The sequence below is a fragment of the Gallus gallus genome, chromosome 7, assembly GCF_016699485.2.
Source record: "Gallus gallus isolate bGalGal1 chromosome 7, bGalGal1.mat.broiler.GRCg7b, whole genome shotgun sequence".
Taxonomy (NCBI): Eukaryota; Metazoa; Chordata; class Aves; order Galliformes; family Phasianidae; genus Gallus; species Gallus gallus.
The window spans coordinates 4,915,456-4,933,949 of NC_052538.1; the positions used below are offsets into that span (position 1 = coordinate 4,915,456).

Genomic DNA, 18,494 nt, shown 5'->3' on the forward strand with positions numbered 1-18,494 from the left:
ATGTCTGTGTGTTAACAGCCTGCCCTGGTTGGGGAGGAGAGCTGTGTGAAACGACGGATCTGAGAGCCCAAAGCCTTCTGATGGTGCAATGGTTTTAGGGTACCAAAGGGTATTTGCTATCATATGGGCGAGGGGCAGGTCTAGTAACAGAGGAAGGACCCAGAGATGGCACTTCACCCAATTCAGGCAAAAGAGGGAAAAAAAGAGCTGTTGATTCTGAGCTGTAACAGAGCAATTACGATGTCTAAGTGTCTTGTCTCGCTCACACAGCTGTTTCTCATTGCTCCATTGCTTCCAGGGAGAGTCGGGAGCAGATAATACTCAGCGGGGAACCAGAGGCCAAAAGGGTGAAATCGGACAAATGGTAAAGCTTCTTTGTTGTCTTTTGTTGTTTTTGTTTATACCATGAGATGGGACAGAGAAAGTAAGAGGAAAAGATGCTGCCAAGAAGGTGTGAGCTCCTTGAATTCACCTCACCCCTTGTGCATTTCCCCTAGGGAGAGCCTGGACCTGCGGGGCAGAGAGGCCAAGATGGAGGAGTTGGGAGGAAGGTGAGATGCTGGATCTGCAGGGCTGCTGTTGTTTCAGAGACGTCTCCATCCCCTCCTGCCTTCCCACATGTTTAGTTCCATGAGTGTCAGGAATCACTGTTGAACCACACTCAAAAGGAAAACACACAGCTGGGATGTCTGGGGGTGCGTTTGCTGCTGCCAGCCCCTTGGCAGAAGCAAAACATGCTGCTGTGCACGCAACTGAGCAACTCACCTGTGTATGGGGTCAAGGGGCTGCAATGAAGGAGAAAACACACCAAAGCTTGGTTTGTAATAGCTGGCACAATGCGGAGCGTGGATTCCTCACTCCCTCTGTCCCCAGTAAACTATTCAAAGATAATTTTGCAATGAGAAGTGAAGACATGCTATCCTGAAGGCAGTCGAGAAGTGTGCATGCTTAAATCCTTGGCTAACACGTTCCATTGTTTCTGTACTCACAGGGCATGGCGGGACGCAGGGGGCCAATAGGAGTCAAGGTAAGGGTCTGTATAATGCTGTAACATTATAGAAAACACAGCAGTGATAGCAGGGTAGCAAAGTCCAAGGCTGCAGCAAGTGAGGATAAGCCCAAATGCAGCAGCCACGGACACAGAAGCAAAGGAATAGGTCTACTTACCCTTGGAAGGTCTCAGGTAGACAGGGATCTCCAATGAGATACCCTCACCTCCACTGCCAACCCTTGCAGCTGAACTCCCCTGGCTTGGCCCTGCCTTCCCACGAGGTGCTCCATCACTGCTTCAGGCTGTGATTCAACGTTGCCACTACAGGTCTGGCACTGGCTCTGGTGCCTCCTGCTGCAGGATTTGCTTCCTCTTCCCTGCCTCATCTCACCTCCAAATCCCCCTACAACTTACAGGCTCCCTCTTGCTGCTGTGAAGTCAGGCTGGTGGCCACTTCCCATGCCAGACCAGGCAGCATACTTGGATCAAAGCATAAATGATAACAGTACATAGATTGACACCCATGGATTGTGGGAGGCAAACTGCCCCACTATTTCCATGCTCGTTCTTATTCTACAAAACAAACAAATAAAAACTGTTCTTCCCTGCCCTTCACATAGCCATAAAGCAGCTTCCCATGCCTTGACACCCTCTGCCTCTTTCCATGTGCCCCATCCTAATCCGCACTGTGTTCTGCATCTCCAGGGTACCAAGGGCGCGCTTGGCCAGCCAGGGCCAGCTGGAGAACAAGGCATGAGAGGACCACAGGTCAGTGAGAGAAAGCAAAATGTACATCCTGTGGCAGCGTGCTGTTGCATTACCCCTTCCCAGGGCCTGGGCAGCGAGGACTGGTGGGACTGGTGTGCAGTTCCCAAGGCGTGATGTATTTGGAAGCCATCTCTCGGGTGCCGAAGAGTTTGCTTTCCCTCCCAATCTCTGGCTGTGCTGGTGTGTCTCTCCCCATGTGTGTTGACATCTCTCTCCTTTCTTCTGCACAGGGCCCACCTGGCCAGATTGGCACTCCAGGCATCAGGGGAGAGCAAGGCATCCCTGGGCCCAGGGTGAGTCCTTCTGCCCATTCCCAGCCAGGGAACCAACAGGGCTCAGCCTGGAGACCTCACTGGATTTCCTCCAGTGCTTTGGCCCTAGTGGTTGATCCATGATTCCTATGGCCACGTAGATCCCTCATTTAAGGCACTCAGCTGTACTGACACAGTGCCAACGTGCCTCTCCTTTCTGTTCCAGGCTGGTGGTGGGCAACCAGGAGCACCTGGAGAAAGGGGCAGGATTGGCCCACTGGGACAAAAGGTATGTCTTCATGAGCTCTGGGAATCAGAGCCAAAACAGCAATGAGGAGCATAGGAATGGGCTTTAAATAATACTGGAGGTGAACCTCTCGGAGCAAAATTAACTCATCTTCATTGATTTGTGCAGTGCAGACATGACTTTCTGCTGCAAAAACCACTGGTTTGTGAAAAGAAGCCAGTGATGGTGGGGTGTATGATTAAACAGATGCTCCTGTTTTCAGGGCGAGCCTGGAAATCCTGGACCCAGGGGACCAAATGGACAGCAAGGCCCACGAGGAGAGATGGTAAGTGCGGTCATGGACCAGCTACAAGTCTTCACAGCAGAGAGTTTAGCTTGCCTGTGGACTTTGTATTCTCCAAAGTACAATATGAGAGAGGTAAATCAGCCCCATGCCTTCCTCTGGCATGAGTGTAGTTTTACACCTTGTGTATGTACGCTAACCAGACTTTTAATTCATTCTTTTTGTTTAAGCAGCACTTTTTGGTACTACTTTTCTAAACCCTAATTTTCCAGGGCCTGTGACATTGGTGTTTTTCTCTATCGATGTCACAGGCTCTGTGAACTTTAAGATATTCAAGCACGACTGAATATTAATGCCATTTGCTTTCCAATTTTAGGGTGATGATGGACGAGATGGAATTGGCGGCCCAGGTCCTAAAGGCAGAAAGGTATGTGTGTGCTCAACATGGCCCCCTACCAATACGAGCTGTTTTGTTAACTATATGAGGAGCAAAACTGCGAGCTGAACTTGCAGTCTCTCCCACCTTTTCCTCCATTATTTTAATTAGTTGTCACCTATCCATCTACAGAAAGAGGATCTAAAACCCTATTTTCAAGTAAAACTTTATGTTTTGTTTTGTTTTTGTTTTTTTTTTTCCAGGGAGAACGTGGCTTTGTTGGCTACCCAGGACCCAAGGTACAACACAGCCCATGAACTATGGGTTCATTTTCCAATCAGTGTAGCCAAGACCTGAGGACCTGTGCAGGTTGAGAGCTACCATTTCTGTTTGCCCCCATCCAGGGTGGACCTGGTGACCGTGGTGGTGCTGGAGGCCCCGGCCCTAAAGGAAACAGAGGCCGTAGAGTGAGTGTTACTTTGACACAGCCTTTCCCCCGTGCAAGAATGACCTGGAAGATGTGCACGTCTCCTCTAAGGGTTGACTTGTGCTCCTGAGATTCCTCCAGCTGGCATTCAAAGAGATGACTTCTCTTTCCAGGGAAACGCTGGAAATCCTGGCACACCTGGTCAGAAAGGAGAGATTGGATACCCCGGACCATCTGTAAGTGTTCATTGCACCCAAAGAGTCTCCTCATTGGCTGTCTAAGAAACATGACAGTCCCTATGAGTGCCAGGGGTTGAAAAATATGCCTACTGAAGTTACAGATTGCACTCAATTATTTTTACTGTTTTTATTAACAGGGACTTAAAGGTGATAAAGGACCATCCATCAGTGTAAGTGTAGCATCATTTCAGCCTTATTTTGAGATACTTTTTTGTTGGCTCTGTCACATGTTTATTTGCCCTTTCTAACTCTCCCTCCTTCTGTTTCCCAAAGCAATGTGCTCTCGTGCAGAACATCAAAGATAAATGCCGTGAGTACCTCAGTGCTTTGCTAATTCCCCATTGCTACCCTTGTATGCCAGTCACATCACATGAATGGCACTGACTGAACTGCTTCTTTTTTCCCCCTTATCTTCTCCACAGCTTGCTGCTATGGTAAGTTACCTTCAGTCCTTGACATCCTGATGTTGTCTTCCACGGAGCACGCAGTCCTTGCACCCTGACAACTGTCTGGGGCACAACTTGTTCCCAACCCGTGTTTTTGGCAGGTCCCAAGGAGTGCCCTGTCTTCCCAACCGAGCTGGCCTTCGCTATTGACACCTCCTCAGGTGTCGGGAGGGATGTCTTCAACAGGATGAAACAAACCGTGCTCAGGGTGGTCAGCAACTTAACCATTGCTGAGAGCAACTGCCCTCGTGGTGCCCGCGTGGCCCTGGTCACCTACAACAATGAGGTCACCACAGAGATCCGCTTTGCTGATGCCAGGAAGAAATCAAGCCTCCTCCAGCAGATCCAAAACTTCCAGGCAACCCTGACCACAAAGCCACGCAGCCTGGAGACTGCCATGTCCTTTGTGGCCAGGAACACCTTCAAGCGTGCCCGAAGTGGGTTCCTCATGAGGAAGGTGGCTGTCTTTTTCAGCAACGGGGAGACGAGAGCCTCCCCGCAGCTCAACGATGCCGTGCTGAAGCTCTATGACGCTGGGGTCACTCCTGTGTTCCTCACCAGCAGGCAGGATGCAGTTCTCGAAAGAGCTCTGGAGGTTGGGGCTGTTCACCCTTTCTTTCCTTTTCTGCTCCTGACCTCAGTTCAGTTCACTGGGAGATTGATGGCATGTTTCTCTTGGCTCTTCCAGCTGCTGGTTGGCTTGCGTAGGCCTTTCAAGTCCTTAGCACTGAGAAGCATTACTATGCAAACTTATCTAGCATGTCTGTTAGAGAAATCTGAGATGCATGCTGCAAAACTCTAGCGATGTTATGATGAGTCAGTTGTTTCCCAGACCATGGCTCCCGTGTGCTCGGTGTGGTATGAAGAAGATCACCTCTGTAGCGAGAAGGAAAGATAGAAAGTCAGTGGGGGGGAAGGCAGAATTATGGTAGCATCCTTACTAGAGGGAGAACTGAGGTACATAAATTTAAAGTGGAAAAAAGAGCCCTAGCTGAGCATGCTAAACACTGATTCAAGTGCTTGACCCTTTTCATGTCTAAGCTAGTCCCACTAACCAACGTCGGGTGTACTGGGCTCCTCCAGATAGGACACACCAAAACCAGCATGCTGTGTAGGGAATCCCGTAGAGTTGGCCGCAAGGTTGCCCTCCCCTACTTTCCGTTGAAAATAATAGAAGGCAGCAATGCTAACATCATGGGTTTTTTTTTTTTGTTTGTTTGCATCCAACCAGATCAACAACACAGCAGTTGGACATGCAATCATTCTTCCAACCAGCGGCAGCCAGCTGAATGACACTATCCGGAGGCTCTTGACTTGTCATGTTTGTCTGGGTAAAGCATCCAAATTCCCTTCTAGGCTGTGCCAGATCCTTCTGGTTGCACAGCAGTTGGTTGTCAGTGGTACAGAAGGGAAGCCCAGCTAGGAGTCAGCTCCCTTGCTGCTGAAGACAAGGGATCCCTATTTAGGCTGAGCACACTTGCATTGTGACTAAGGCTCACTGTTCGTTAGGGGTGTTCTCAAAGTTGTAAATGGAAGCTCTGTTTTTTAGCTGTTCCCATTTTGACATCCCAAATACCAATATCTCAGTGCTCTAAAATACAGCCCTCTGTCATTTATGATTAAGAGAGACTTCAGGAGCCTCTTTGGACAGAGGAGTACATTAAAAATACTAAATTTATGATTAAATGTGTTTTGGGATGAAATTTCTTTGTTAACAAGTAACGGACCAGTGAATGTCCATGTCTTAGTAGCATTTTGTATGATAAAGAGACTTTCAACAGTGACAAGAGAGAGTTATCTTCAGTTCCTCCAGGTGATTTATCCACTGTATTTCTGCCCTAGATGTGTGTGAACCTGATCCCATCTGCGGTTACGGCAGTCAAAGACCTGTATTCAGAGACAGAAGGGCAGCCCCGACAGATGTGGACACTGACATAGCCTTCATCATGGATAGCTCGGCCTCCACCACACCTCTGCAGTTCAACGAGATGAAGAAGTACATTTCCCACCTCGTAAGCAACATGGAAATCAGCTCTGAGCCAAAAATATCTCAGCACCACGCGAGAGTGGCAGTCCTCCAGCAAGCTCCTTATGATCATGAAACCAACTCAAGCTTCCCACCAGTGAAAACAGAGTTTTCATTAACCGATTACGGATCCAAAGAGAAGATCATCAATTACTTGCACAACCAAATGACGCAGCTCTATGGCACAATGGCGATGGGAAGCGCAGTTGAACACACAGTGGCTCATGTTTTTGAAAGTGCACCAAACCCTCGGGATCTCAAAGTCATCGTTCTCATGATAACTGGGAAAATGGAGAAACAAGAGCTGGAGTACTTGCGGGAGGCTGTAATTGATGCAAAATGCAAAGGATACTTGTTCGTTATCTTGGGCATTGGCAAGAACGTGGATGTCAAGAATATCTACAGCCTAGCTAGTGAGCCAAATGACGTGTTCTTCAAATTGGTCTCTAAGCCTGGAGAGCTTCATGAAGAACCCCTGCTACGCTTTGGGAGACTGCTGCCATCTTTTATCAGAAGTAAGTATAACGTCTTGCAGCCAGCGTGGAAGGGGCAACACCTGAACTCAGGGGGATTAGTCTGCCAGGTTGTGCCTGTCCGCTGGGTGGTCTCTGTCCCCACCACCTAACTGGGCAGTAGCACCACTGAAGAAGTAACCTTGTTTTATACGTTCTAGAACTTTGGGGTTTTTGTTACTGCCTGTAGGCCTGTCCAGTTGTCTCTGCCTCTGTTTTGGGGTCCTTTTGGCCTTCCCATCCCATGCACCTTTTTGATTCACCAAGTAGAGTCTGTGTGTACATCTAGCTTAGCCTCTACGGGCTCACCTTGGGGATCTAACTTAATCGTGCCTGGCACGCTAGCTGATCTGCAGCACGTCCCATTGGGTCTGGTTGTGCTGAGGCTCTGAATTGGAGCTCGTCTTGCAGTAAAATAATAAGCCAACATGCACACATCTTCCCCGACAAATAAATGTTTAGTTTTTCTCATTTTGATTTTTTCCAGCCACTGCTTACAGGGATCCTGGAAACGTCTCAGTAAAATACTAGAAGGGTGGTTGGAAGTGCTTTGCTATGAGAACGCTGTTCACATGTGATTAAACATACAGCCATCTAGTATCTTGTAGCTACTGCTCTTTGTGTGTTGGAATAACACGTCTCTCTGCCCAGTATGCTGCACTTGACCACACTAAACATCAAAAGATAGTCCATAGCTTTTAACAAGAGTGAAGAGGTTTTTTTTAATCAAGAAGAAATACACATAATGCAGTGTTGGTAGGTAACAACCACCTTCAACAACAGTGTTTAATGCCAATCTTCCTCCATCTCTAGGTGACTTTGCTTTCTACCTATCTCCAGAAATAAGGAAACAGTGCAAGTGGCTCCAGGCTGATCAAACACCCAAGAGCCCTGGGCACACTGGACAAAAAGCAGTGTAAGTAGACCTCCAAAATTCTCTGTTTCTATAGTGTTTGGGAAAATCATGAATATGAAAAATGGACATACGAACTGCTTTTTGCTCTGACAGATATATAGCCCCCAATGGAACCGTAACCCAAACCATAAGCACCACCACCACGCTAAGCACCACCTTCAAGCCTGCTGCAAGCACCAGTGCCCATGCCAAGACCACCACTGCCAGCACCATGGCCCAAACCAGAGCCACGGAGAGGCCCACAGAGAGCACTACTGTCCAGGTGAATGCTACTGTACAGAGCCAAGGAAGCACTGCTGCCAACACCAAAGCCACCAGCCGCACCACAACGAGCACCACAGCTGCAGCAGCAAGCGGCAGGAGAAGACAAGGTGGTATGTAAAAGGCTGTCCCCATGCCTCATGCCCCACTTTCTTGTCTGGGTTTGTCTATGCTGGAGCGAATTAGGGCTTTTCTTCCTTCCCAAGAGGGTCATCCTAACGGGAAACACCACTAGGAAGCCAAATTATGCTCTTCCAGAAAGACATTTTTAAGGGCAAAGCTGAAGATTTGTACTGGTTTCTCCTCAGTAGAGTGGTGCTGCAGTGGCACAGCTGCCCAGGGAGGTGGTGGAGTCACCATCCCTGGAGGTGTTCCAGAACCATGGAGAAGTGGCACTGAGGGCAGTGGGAATGGTGGGGATGTGTTCATAGTTGGACTTGGTGATCTTAGAGGCCTTTTCCAACCTGAATGACTCTAGGGTCCAAGAACGGGACAATCCATCACCTGCTGCCCAGCCCAGTAACACGGTGACAGAGCACTTCTCATTCTGTAGAATGAGCGTGACCCCTTTGCTTTCAGTGTTTTTATCACCCTAGCTATGTTTTGCTATTTATGGTGATTCATACAACGAGGTTGTTTGAGTTCTCTGACAGATAATATAAATAGTTGAAGTTCATTCATCACTGAATCAGTGTGGAGGCCTCGTTGGGAATGATAAAGCTCTTCCATATGAGCACAGTTCATGTAAAGAAGCCTTCTCACGTGCTCCTGCAGGGGGGTGCAAGCAGTTCTCTACGAGTAACAAGGAACATCTGTCAAAAGCAAAGCCAGTAGATGAACACATCTCCATGTAAAAACAGCTTTTGCAAGGTCAATGCTTTCATCTGCTTGCAGGGAACAAGCTTTTCTGGGTATTACTTGTTCCACTGTTGCTTCCAAGCAGTGTTAAGGCCTCATCCAATGCTCCTCCATAGCAGGAAAACCTTTAACAGCTTCTGTGATTCGTCTAAGGTTACGTTAGGTCTGAGGCAAGCTTTGCTTTAAGATCCTCATCCAGGCCATGAAAAAGAAAACCTCCCTGCAGCACGCTGGGGATCAATGTGCCACAAGTAGATTCTCACCTTTCTTTCAGACCTTCCCTCTCCAGACCCTCATGTACTTTCTCTCCCTATTCCCAAATTGCAGCAAAGATGAATGACATCCAGATCACAGATGTCACCGAGAACAGCGCCAGGCTGCGCTGGGCCAGCCCTGAGCCACACAACGCCTACGTGTTTGATCTTGCCATCACCTTAGCACACGACCACTCTCTTGTGCTGAAGCAAAACGTAACCGGCACCGAACGTGTTATTGGGGGCCTCAGAAGTGGACAGAAATACCTCGTCTTCATTACCGGCTACCTGAAATCCCAGCCCAAAGTGACCTACACAGGGACATTCAGCACAAGTAAGTTCCTCTTGGTGAAATACCAACATTCATTACTATTTTTTCCCCTCAATTTAAGACACAAAATATGGAAAGAAACACATAAGGAAGGGAGAAATCAATCAGAATGAACGGTCCCAACCCTGGCAACGCTCTGTTGTGTCACTGCTTTCCAGGTATCCTCTGTCCCCATTTATGAAACACTGGAATTCTTTGGCAAATGCAAAATGACACTTCAGAGGTATTAAACTGACCCAGATTGTGGGAGAATGAAAGCCAGTCCCAGAGGGGTGTTTGTCTCATGTCTCTGTGCGTGCAGAAGGCTTTGCACAATGGGCCCTGCTAGGTTCCAGACAGTAATTAATAATAAGAGCCAAACAGCATTAATGGAGAGTCAATCCAGACCAGCCTGATTGCAAAATAAGCAAGAAGAGCTGCTTCTCTGATAATAATCTTCACGGTCACTATCTGCTCCACATACTACGATATCCAAATAAAACATATAGGAAGAATGAAATGGTGAATTTGATCTTTTGAGGATCAAGCTCCACGTGCAAAGATCACATGTAAAACCCACCAAACCCTTTGGCACGGCCAAAAGTTGCTCTATAAGAGAAAGCCAACTTTTTCCTTTAGTAGTTTGGCATAGAGGCTCCTTGGCTGGCTGATGTGGCAAAGCCTGTGCTGGTGCCACCAGTGCTGCCCCTGGCTGTTCTGGCACTTTAGAGCCTCCTCCACTGCTTGCAAGGAGCCTTTCTTTTGGCTTCAATGGGTTTGGATCAGGTCTGAAGTCTCTTACGTTCACCAGCAATAAACATGCCCACAAAAATGCTGAGAAAACACATCAGTTTGTAGAAGTAACATTTGCATGTGTTGACTTAGAGCCTCGGTGCCCAGAGAGGCTTTGTTTCCTATAGAAACAACAAGTGGAAACAAATTGGGCAGGCAGCAGTGATACCACCTACGTGGCCTTAACACCAGGTAGCACTGTCTCCCTCATTCAAATCCATTCAAGACCAAATCCATTCAATCCATTTCCCGCCATCCATCAGTTCTTGTGGCTGCAGCATGATGCAACATGAGCCATGATCTCCTTTCCAACACAAGGGATTTTTTTCTCCCCTCGGTGCCAGTCCTCAGTAACTGAGTCTCCAGAGGGCTACAAGGCTGTGATGTGGGGAATGTGGGCAGAGCATCACTGAAGCCCTTTGTGCAGTGCACAGACAATCCTTAAAGACTGCGGAGGAAGCAAGGGAAGATCTATCACAGTCTCTTTGTTCCCTTGGAGGATGTTGTCTTATTCCGCCCTCTCTAAGCCTAAAAGGAACAAAGTTAAACCAAGAGACAACAATTGCTCCTCCAGAGCCCCTGTCCCATCTCATGCTGTGATGAGAGCAGTGATCACTCAGAGCTGGTTGAGCTGGAGCTCCATAGCCACACCACCACAGAAAAGCCCAATCGTGCAGCACTGCTGCTAACTGAGTAGAGCAACGTGAAGCGTCCTGGCGCAGCCAGATGGTTGTGGATGGATTACTCATTGTGTCAGCTGCATCCAATAAACACTTCTGAAACATACGTGCTAGCATAAACAGATCCAGGCCTGATTCTTGCAACCTGTGTGTCCCCTGATCCCTCTGCTGGAATTGCAGCCGGTGGGTTTGTTTAGCACCGTGCCTTGGCTCACCAGTATGGCCACGGGTGGTGGGGATCCCCAAGGGTGTTGCTGCAGAACATGCTTGCCCTTGGCTGACCGCTCTATCTGTCTTCCCCAGAGACCCCAGCGCAGCCCAAAGTGGCTCTGGCCAACATGATGCTGAACGCTGAGCCACTGGAAGGGCCTGAAAATGGTGAGTATTGGTACCGGTGGGGAGAGATGGGCTGGGAGCTCTGAGAAGGACCCCCGTGAAAAAGAAAGCTGCAGAGCTGTTGGAGAGGGTTCAAAGGAGCACCACGAGAATGATCAGGCCAGGTTAAATGGGACCTGGGCAGCCTGATACAGCAGTGGCAACCCTGTATGCAGCAGGGAGGTAGAACTGGGTGATCTTTAAGGTCCCTTCCAACCTAAGCCATTCTAGTCTTTCCCTTGCCCACTGCCAAACATGGACTTTCTCAGCAAGTATAGCCCCACTAGGACCAAAGGATCTTCAAGTCCTTTGCTTTGCAGAGCCAATAGAGCACAGGCTAGACAAAAGCCTTCAGCATAAAGGCCTATACTCTGCATGACACCACAGATCCATGCCGGATCCATAGCCCACTAAAACCATTGTCATCTTCGCAGAAGCCTCAGACCAGGCCTAATTTCCATAATGGAGTTAGAAGATAAGCTAGAGCCCAAGTGCTGGCTACTCCCCAAAGGACACACTGCAACCCCATAGCCTACCTCGTGCACGCAGACATTGCTGTAGGCATCAAATATCAAATTGTTTGCCCCCTCATTCCTGGTTTGCCACAAAGAACAGGTCTTGGCTCTTTAGTTTAGCACAGCTCCCAGCAAGGACTTGACCCATAGCCAGGGATTAGCAGGGAAGCAAACACTTGCTTAAATTTAGCTGATAGACAGCTTCCCAGCTGCCCTCTCCATTTTTCTACCATCAGTGGCTTATCACAGCAAACCACTAACGAGCACCCACTCTGCTGATAATCACATTAACATATCTTAGTAATCCTGTTCAATCACTGCAGCTGTTGAAATGTTGTCTCATTGCTTTTGTTGACGTCAAGCTCGCTGTATCAGCCCTATAATGCAATCACATTGTTAGTGCTGGGCTGTAACTCTTCCTCTACAGAACTGGAAAGGTCCGTGGCCTTCATAAAGCTGTCACAGGCACCGACTGTGGATCATCTGACATCTAAAAGTCATCTCTATATAAGCACTTTTTTTTTCTTTAATAAGCCTCTTGCTCACACTGTGGCTCATCATCTTCATCCGGATGTTGAGGAGGAGGGGGAGAAGGGTGTTCTCAATGAGCAACAGGTGGAGGTGTAGGGTGGAGGTCTCAAGGAACATCTTACCTGTGTCTTGATGCATGTCCCATCACTGCTGCGATGCTCTGAATGGCTTCTCCTGCTGCATCTGCAAAGTGCCTCCCATGCATTCCAACCAGCCAGGCCCCCTCCTGGCTATTCCCCTCCAGATGACATGAACCCATGCCCTGGCTTTGCTTAACCCCTTGTGTGCCAGCCCTTTGGAGACAAGGTGTAGTGCTGGGTGGGTGTGTCTGGATGTGCTGTATGCTCTGCACATCAACGCTCACCTCTGAGTCCCAGGTCTTTTCGTGACCCGTTTGCAGCAAGCACCCCTGCCTTAGGATTTATGGCATCTGGCTTTCAGGGGAAAGCCTTTTCTGGAGGCCTTCAAGTATGCTGCTGCTAACCTGAAGTTTTTCAGCAGGCTGAGGATATTATAAACAGAGCAGAGCAGTGGGGATGGGTTGTTTAACTGAGTCTTTCCTGGTTCTCTGCACAGCGGGAGAGACCCGTACATAAATCTTCCCACAAACCTTGGAGGAAGCCCCAAATTGTGCTGTCCTTATATAGGCAATGCAGCTGCTAGCACTGATGACCCTTGCTAATAAAAACTGTGGGGTTTGGGCCTAAATTATCGTTTCTGGACAGGAAAAATACCTACATTTAAGCCCTGAAGTCTACCAGGTGTGGTTTGCCTTTGAAGATAAAATAAACACGCTTAAGAACTGAAGTTACTGCCAAGGCAAAGACCTTTGGAAACAGACATGGGGGAGCTGTGTGAAGGCCCAATCCTGACCACGCCACCCCGGCAGGGGGACGTGGGGTTGGGATGGGTTGGGTTGGTGTTCAGTGAGCAGGGGGAAAAGAAATGGCGTGATGAGGAAACACCCCCAGCAGGAGTATGACCCGCCCGCATGGTCTGATCCAACCCTCTTGGCTTCCGATGATTTTAAATGCTTCGGGTTTTATTTATTTGATTTCATTTTATTTTTCCCTTTCCTGAATCTCTTTCCTTTTTTCAGCTTTTAACCCTTCTGGAATCATTTAACCTTTGCACCTTTTGATATGCAGATTTGGCAGACCCTTGCTTGCTGGACTTTGACATGGGCATGCAGTGCAAGGACTATCAGGTTGTATGGTTCTTTGACTACAAACACAAGATCTGCAGCCAGGGTTGGTATGGTGGCTGTGGTGGTAATGCCAATAGATTTGAGACCGAAGCTGAGTGCAATAGCAAATGCTTGAAGCCATGTAAGTACCACACGGGGGTTAATCCTTTCACTTTTTATCGACGTTTCAAATAACATTTGAATCAGAGAGAAAACATCCTTTAAACACCAAACCAACACACTTTTTCCTCCAGCAGCAGCTGAGAAAGCCATGCAGCAGCCACCCCTTGAGAAAAGATTATCGCCAGGTAACACGCCAAAAAATTAATCATAAAATAAAGCACATCCATCATTCACGTTCACTATTTCATGGCGTGCATCCATGCTTTCCCATTACGAGATCATCAGCACAAGGACCTTGGTTTGCATTTGCTCCCCAACATGGCCGTGCCCCGCCATCCGCTTTGCATGAGCAAGTCACCTGCATGCCTTGTCTCACCCCAGAAGTTGTGGTTGCACGCCCCAAGTGCAAGCCATAGCTAACACAAAAACACACTGGATGTTGTAAGAAGTGTGCAGCAGCGTGGCCCCAAAGCATCTTTTGTTATCACTGCATGTCTAAGCAATGCCATCGCTCATCAGCGTGCCTTTGTTGCGGTGCGAAGAACTGCAAATACTTTGCAAGGGAAATTACCCCATGTGGCACAGGTCTGAAAGCTGTGGAAGGAGCCCACAGGAAAGTGGTAACAAGCTCCTCTTCTCAGGGTTTTTCTCAGCCCCTAGGTTTCAAGACCTGGGAAGAAAGCAGGGACTTGCAGTCACCTGTGCTGGCAAAGCAGTGGGATGGGATGGGAACCTGACCCTCCAAAACCTTTCCACAATGGCAGTCTGCCCTTCTCACAATCTTTTGGGGCCCTTTGCAGAGAAAGGGGAGAAAGCTTGAAGCAAAGTGAGCTCTGAGACTGACTTTAGAGGCTCATGCAGAAACTAATGGCTTGAGTTGGGAGCAGGATTTCACCCTCGCTGAGCGGGGAAGCCTTGCTGGTGGGTAGCTCTCTAGAGCAACACGTCTCTGCTAACCCCATCCCAAAGCCTAGCCCCTTCCGATCATCATCACATGCCTTGATGATGTTTCCAGCAACTGTTGTTCAGCTTAGATTGATATTTCATGAACTTGGCACCATTCTGCCCTGGGCGGATAGTCAAGAAAAGCAACGGAGGGGCCCTGAAAGGACGCTCATGTCTCTGCCCACCCCGCGAGGGTCTCCCACTCTATTCATCGCTTTCTCTCCCTTCTCTTTTTGTTTTCTGCAAAACAATATGTTGTGGAAAAAGAAACTGAGCTTTTAAGATGCTGGGCATTGGGTCAGGCTCTTGGTTCAGCCCATCGCAAGGTCCGGAGCCAGGTGCAATACTGAGAAATGCCTGTTTCCCAAAACCTAGAGCTCTTTGGGTGTGCTTCACACCCATCTCTCCTTGGAATCAGTGCTTGGTTACCCTTTAATTATTGCTGTTTATAGGTCTATATTTTTTTTTACTATAAAAAATTAAATGTAGTTTGAATGGAAGAGTTGAAAGATGGGGTATGATGACATCCCATAGTGCTCTGAGTCTGGAGGGTGACACCAACCCACACAGTATGAATACTGGGGCTCATGAATGGAAGGTCACTCTTCAAGGGAATCTTCAGCTAACAGCACAGCAGCTTTCCTGAAGCCAGCACTGAAATCAGAGCTGCCTCCAACGCTGCTGTTGAATTTCCCCATCCATTAGTTGATCCTGAAAGCTCCTGCTGCCATCAAAGAGGACGATGGGGTGAAGAAGTAGGGATGCTTTGTCCTTGTGCTGAAAGAGAAAAATACAGGATCCCTCCCACGGGCTGAGTGATGGCTGGCTGGATTCATGAAAGGGTGCACAGGGTTTGAAGCAGAGTCATTCTGGTGTTTACATCTGCTGGCGTTTTGGAAGGCAGGACGGAAGGGAGAAGGGCTTTCAGCAGAATAAATAGGAAAGGAGAAGAGCTTGCCAAAGGGATGGGGAAGCTTTTGGCTGGAGGAGCCTGATAACAAAGCTGAATTGGAAGTTCAAATATTGATTTCAAATTCCTAGGAGAAGCAGAGATTTAGAAAGGAATCCCACTTCAACAAGCTGCTTTTAGATCACAGCAAAGCAAACTGTGAACAAGAGAGTCCCTTCCAACACTTCTCTCTCCGAAGGATGCATTCCCAGCTCATACCTCAAACCAGCCAGCAAACCTCTGCTTGGTTTGATCCATGCAAGATCGGGTGGTGACCTGCTCAGCTCCATGCCTGCAGCAAACGAAGAAAAGAGAAAATGCAATCAGAAGGAGAAGACAGAGAGAGTTTAGGCAGGGTCCTGCCCATCCCTGGGGTCTGATGGGCATGTGACACTGATTTCTCCCTCTCCCTGTCCCGCTGGCTGCAGCATTCCTGTGCTCTGGGCAGCTGCCAGCACCAGCCGCAATTTCCTTTCAAGCAAACCTGCCACCAGCACTTTCTTATTTTCTAGGATTTGCTGCCAGACCTACTTTCTAGTCAGGATTTCAGGGATAATACTCTGCATCCTTCTTCCCATGAACATTTTGAAAGGGTTTAGCATGCATTGTCTATCCTCAAACTCCCAAAAAACTCACTTGCAAGTATAGCCTTCCATTAATTCGCCCTTTATTTCTATATTCTTCTCTATTCTCCTTCTGGATATGTGGGAACTGTTAGAGTAGCCCGTCTATAGCATCTATACAAAGGGTATGAGGTTATCACAAGACAACTTCAGGAGATGGATTTCCTGGCCACTCATTGCTGGTGTGCTCTGTGTACATTTTTGGGAGAATGATGGCAAAAAATGGTTTTTCCCTTGAGACCCAGTTCTGACACCTGCCAGCTCATTTCCTAGAAATCGAAGGGATCTGCAGACAACTGTTGCCACGTGGCACACGTCCTTCTCTCTGCCTTTACTCCAGCATTGTGCCATGGATGCACACTGGCAACACAGCTGATGGCTCGAAGAGCAGGGTTGGCATCCTCTTGGGCTCAGTGTTGGGCAAAGACCTTCTCTTCGTCAACACAGAGATGGGGTTCAGCCACAGGAGACCAGGCAACGTCTAGGCTTTGGTCACCTCTTCTGGTCTTGTATCTACTATATCTATCTATCTGGCATTTCTCTACCATGCACATGTCCTGAGAGAGCCTGTCTTTAGCCCAGGACCCCAGACCTCTAGCTGACTCTTCCTTCTCCTGCTTTTCTCTGCAGTCATGGACATCTGCCTGCTGCAGAAGGAGGAGGGGACCTGCAGGAACTTTGTGCTCAAGTGGCACTACGACCTGAAGACCAAGAGCTGTGCCAGGTTCTGGTACGGCGGCTGCGGAGGCAACGAGAACAGATTCAACACGCAGAAAGAATGCGAAAAAGCCTGCAGCCCTGGTAAGCACTCAGAAGTGGGCAAAACGTGCTGGGCCTGCAGGTGGACTGAGGGTGGTACGGGCTTCGTAGCAAGGTCACCCAGCAGGTGACCCACTTGCCCACCCTCAGCATCCCACGCAATAACCTCATGTATCTTCCCCTTCTCCACCAAACTTCCTCAGGTAACATCAGCCCTGGCGTGGTGACGACGATAGGAACATAGAGCCAACAACCTGCCAACACATACCTCTGAGACAGCCAGGAGCATCCACCGTTGCCACCTTACCCCAATAGAAGCTAAGGGTATAGACTACCTTGCACTGTACTATTTCATGCTTTTAACTTCCAAAGCAAGCCCTGAAGAAAGGGTTTTGCCGCATGACCTATCAATATGGTGCTAAACTGTTTGTGGACTGAGTGCTACGTGTGTCCAGGATATATTGTATAGCTTCAACATTACAAGATATTTACCTGATTGCAGATTGTTATTGTGTCTGAACACGTCTCTAAAATTACCCTTTCTTTCCAATTCCGGCAGCCTGCCTGTCTTAAGGCAGCATAAAAATTAGCAAAATGAAAAAATAAAATAAAATAAAAAATAAAAAAATAATCGTACTAATTTCACTGCAACTGTTACACGCTTGCTTTTATCATTCTCATATCTGAGCATAGCTGCACATGGAAAGCCTTTGTGTAAGGGAGGAGCTAATGCTGATAAATAAGCGGTTCACTTTTCCCCTTCTTCCTTTTTTTTTTTTCTTCTCCTTTTGCTGGATTAGATTTTCAAACTAGACCTCTTGTATGCATTTGTAACACATGTGGCCAACCAAACGAGCAAGGAAAAGGAAGCGAGGTTTCCAAATGCAAATGCACTGCTGGGACCAAGGCCTCAGTTAATGACTTGTTAAATTGTGGTGCAGAATGTCTCCGGCATTCTTCTCATGTTGTATGTTTTATAAAACACAAAGCAAAGCAATTTGGGGTGAGGTGGGTGGGTGGGAGGGGGGGAGTTTTATTTTTATTGTGGATTCTGTGTCAGGAAGTCTATACAAAGAACTTTTAAATAAAGTCTAATGGAGGTTTTGAGAAACTCACGCTTTTGTCCCTCTGTTTGTAAACGTCGTGATAGGCATCAGTGGAGTGATTTTGGTTTGGAAACTATTTATGTGGAAGGCAATCCCGATGGCCTTAAGAGGGAGGAGGGTTGTAGTATGGACATCCGAGGGGATATGACTGAGATACTGCTGGTGACCTGGGGCTTTCTAGCTTGGGGAAGGTGGAAATTGGGATGACAATCATGAAATCTGGAGGACGTTGCTCTGAACTGGCCCTGGTTTGAAAGGTGTTGGACCGGAGAAGCGTGGAGGTCCCTTCCATCCTACACAACTTAATGACACCATGAGCATTTTCCACTGTGTGCTTTGCTGTCTGTGGCCATGACGATTTTAACTCCATCTTTTATTCCTGTCCGTATTTGAGCTCACTCAAGGCAGCTAAAATTTGTCCCCCCCCAAAAAGCATGAAGTAGATGAATACCCAGAAATACCAGTCAGGCAAAACAACCACCAATGGTGCGGGAAGGTGGATCCTCCAAAGCCAGCTGGGTCATTTGAAGCTAATCCAGAAAATGCTCTCCAAAACCTGGCAAGAGCAGCACAGATCAGATGAGAGGTTCCTGGAGAGATAGACAAGGAGGAGCCCTCTTCTTATAACCATATGGAACTGGGACAAGATGATCTTTAAGGTACCTTCCAACACAAACCATTCTATGAATCTATGATTCCATGAAAATCCTTCATGGAGATAGGCAAGGGAGACAGCTGGCTGCCT

The 18,494-nt window shown here is 48.0% G+C and overlaps 1 protein-coding gene across 17 annotated transcripts in view; it reads left to right on the plus strand.

The window, feature by feature from the left end:
* Window positions 1-17,758, plus strand: part of COL6A3 (collagen type VI alpha 3 chain) — a 53,850-nt gene extending 36,092 nt beyond the window's left edge. For 11 of the 17 annotated variants that reach the window (XM_046943540.1, XM_040703374.2, XM_040703377.2 and 8 more), the window contains 25 exons: window positions 299-364; window positions 498-551; window positions 992-1,027; window positions 1,697-1,759; window positions 1,990-2,052; window positions 2,237-2,299; window positions 2,520-2,582; window positions 2,917-2,967; window positions 3,180-3,215; window positions 3,321-3,383; window positions 3,517-3,579; window positions 3,720-3,752; window positions 3,856-3,892; window positions 4,005-4,016; window positions 4,130-4,623; window positions 5,260-5,359; window positions 5,871-6,569; window positions 7,380-7,482; window positions 7,576-7,856; window positions 8,929-9,189; window positions 10,941-11,015; window positions 13,207-13,386; window positions 13,499-13,552; window positions 16,515-16,685; window positions 16,847-17,758. In XM_046943540.1, the coding sequence (XP_046799496.1) occupies window positions 299-364; window positions 498-551; window positions 992-1,027; window positions 1,697-1,759; window positions 1,990-2,052; window positions 2,237-2,299; window positions 2,520-2,582; window positions 2,917-2,967; window positions 3,180-3,215; window positions 3,321-3,383; window positions 3,517-3,579; window positions 3,720-3,752; window positions 3,856-3,892; window positions 4,005-4,016; window positions 4,130-4,623; window positions 5,260-5,359; window positions 5,871-6,569; window positions 7,380-7,482; window positions 7,576-7,856; window positions 8,929-9,189; window positions 10,941-11,015; window positions 13,207-13,386; window positions 13,499-13,552; window positions 16,515-16,685; window positions 16,847-16,887 (3,162 nt within the window). In that variant the 3' untranslated portion in view covers window positions 16,888-17,758. The remainder of the gene's footprint in view (window positions 1-298; window positions 365-497; window positions 552-991; window positions 1,028-1,696; window positions 1,760-1,989; window positions 2,053-2,236; window positions 2,300-2,519; window positions 2,583-2,916; window positions 2,968-3,179; window positions 3,216-3,320; window positions 3,384-3,516; window positions 3,580-3,719; window positions 3,753-3,855; window positions 3,893-4,004; window positions 4,017-4,129; window positions 4,624-5,259; window positions 5,360-5,870; window positions 6,570-7,379; window positions 7,483-7,575; window positions 7,857-8,928; window positions 9,190-10,940; window positions 11,016-13,206; window positions 13,387-13,498; window positions 13,553-16,514; window positions 16,686-16,846) is intronic. The other 6 variants (XM_015289145.4, XM_015289146.4, XM_046943541.1 and 3 more) reach the window with 6 other exon arrangements.
* Window positions 17,759-18,494: the final 736 nt, after the last annotated feature.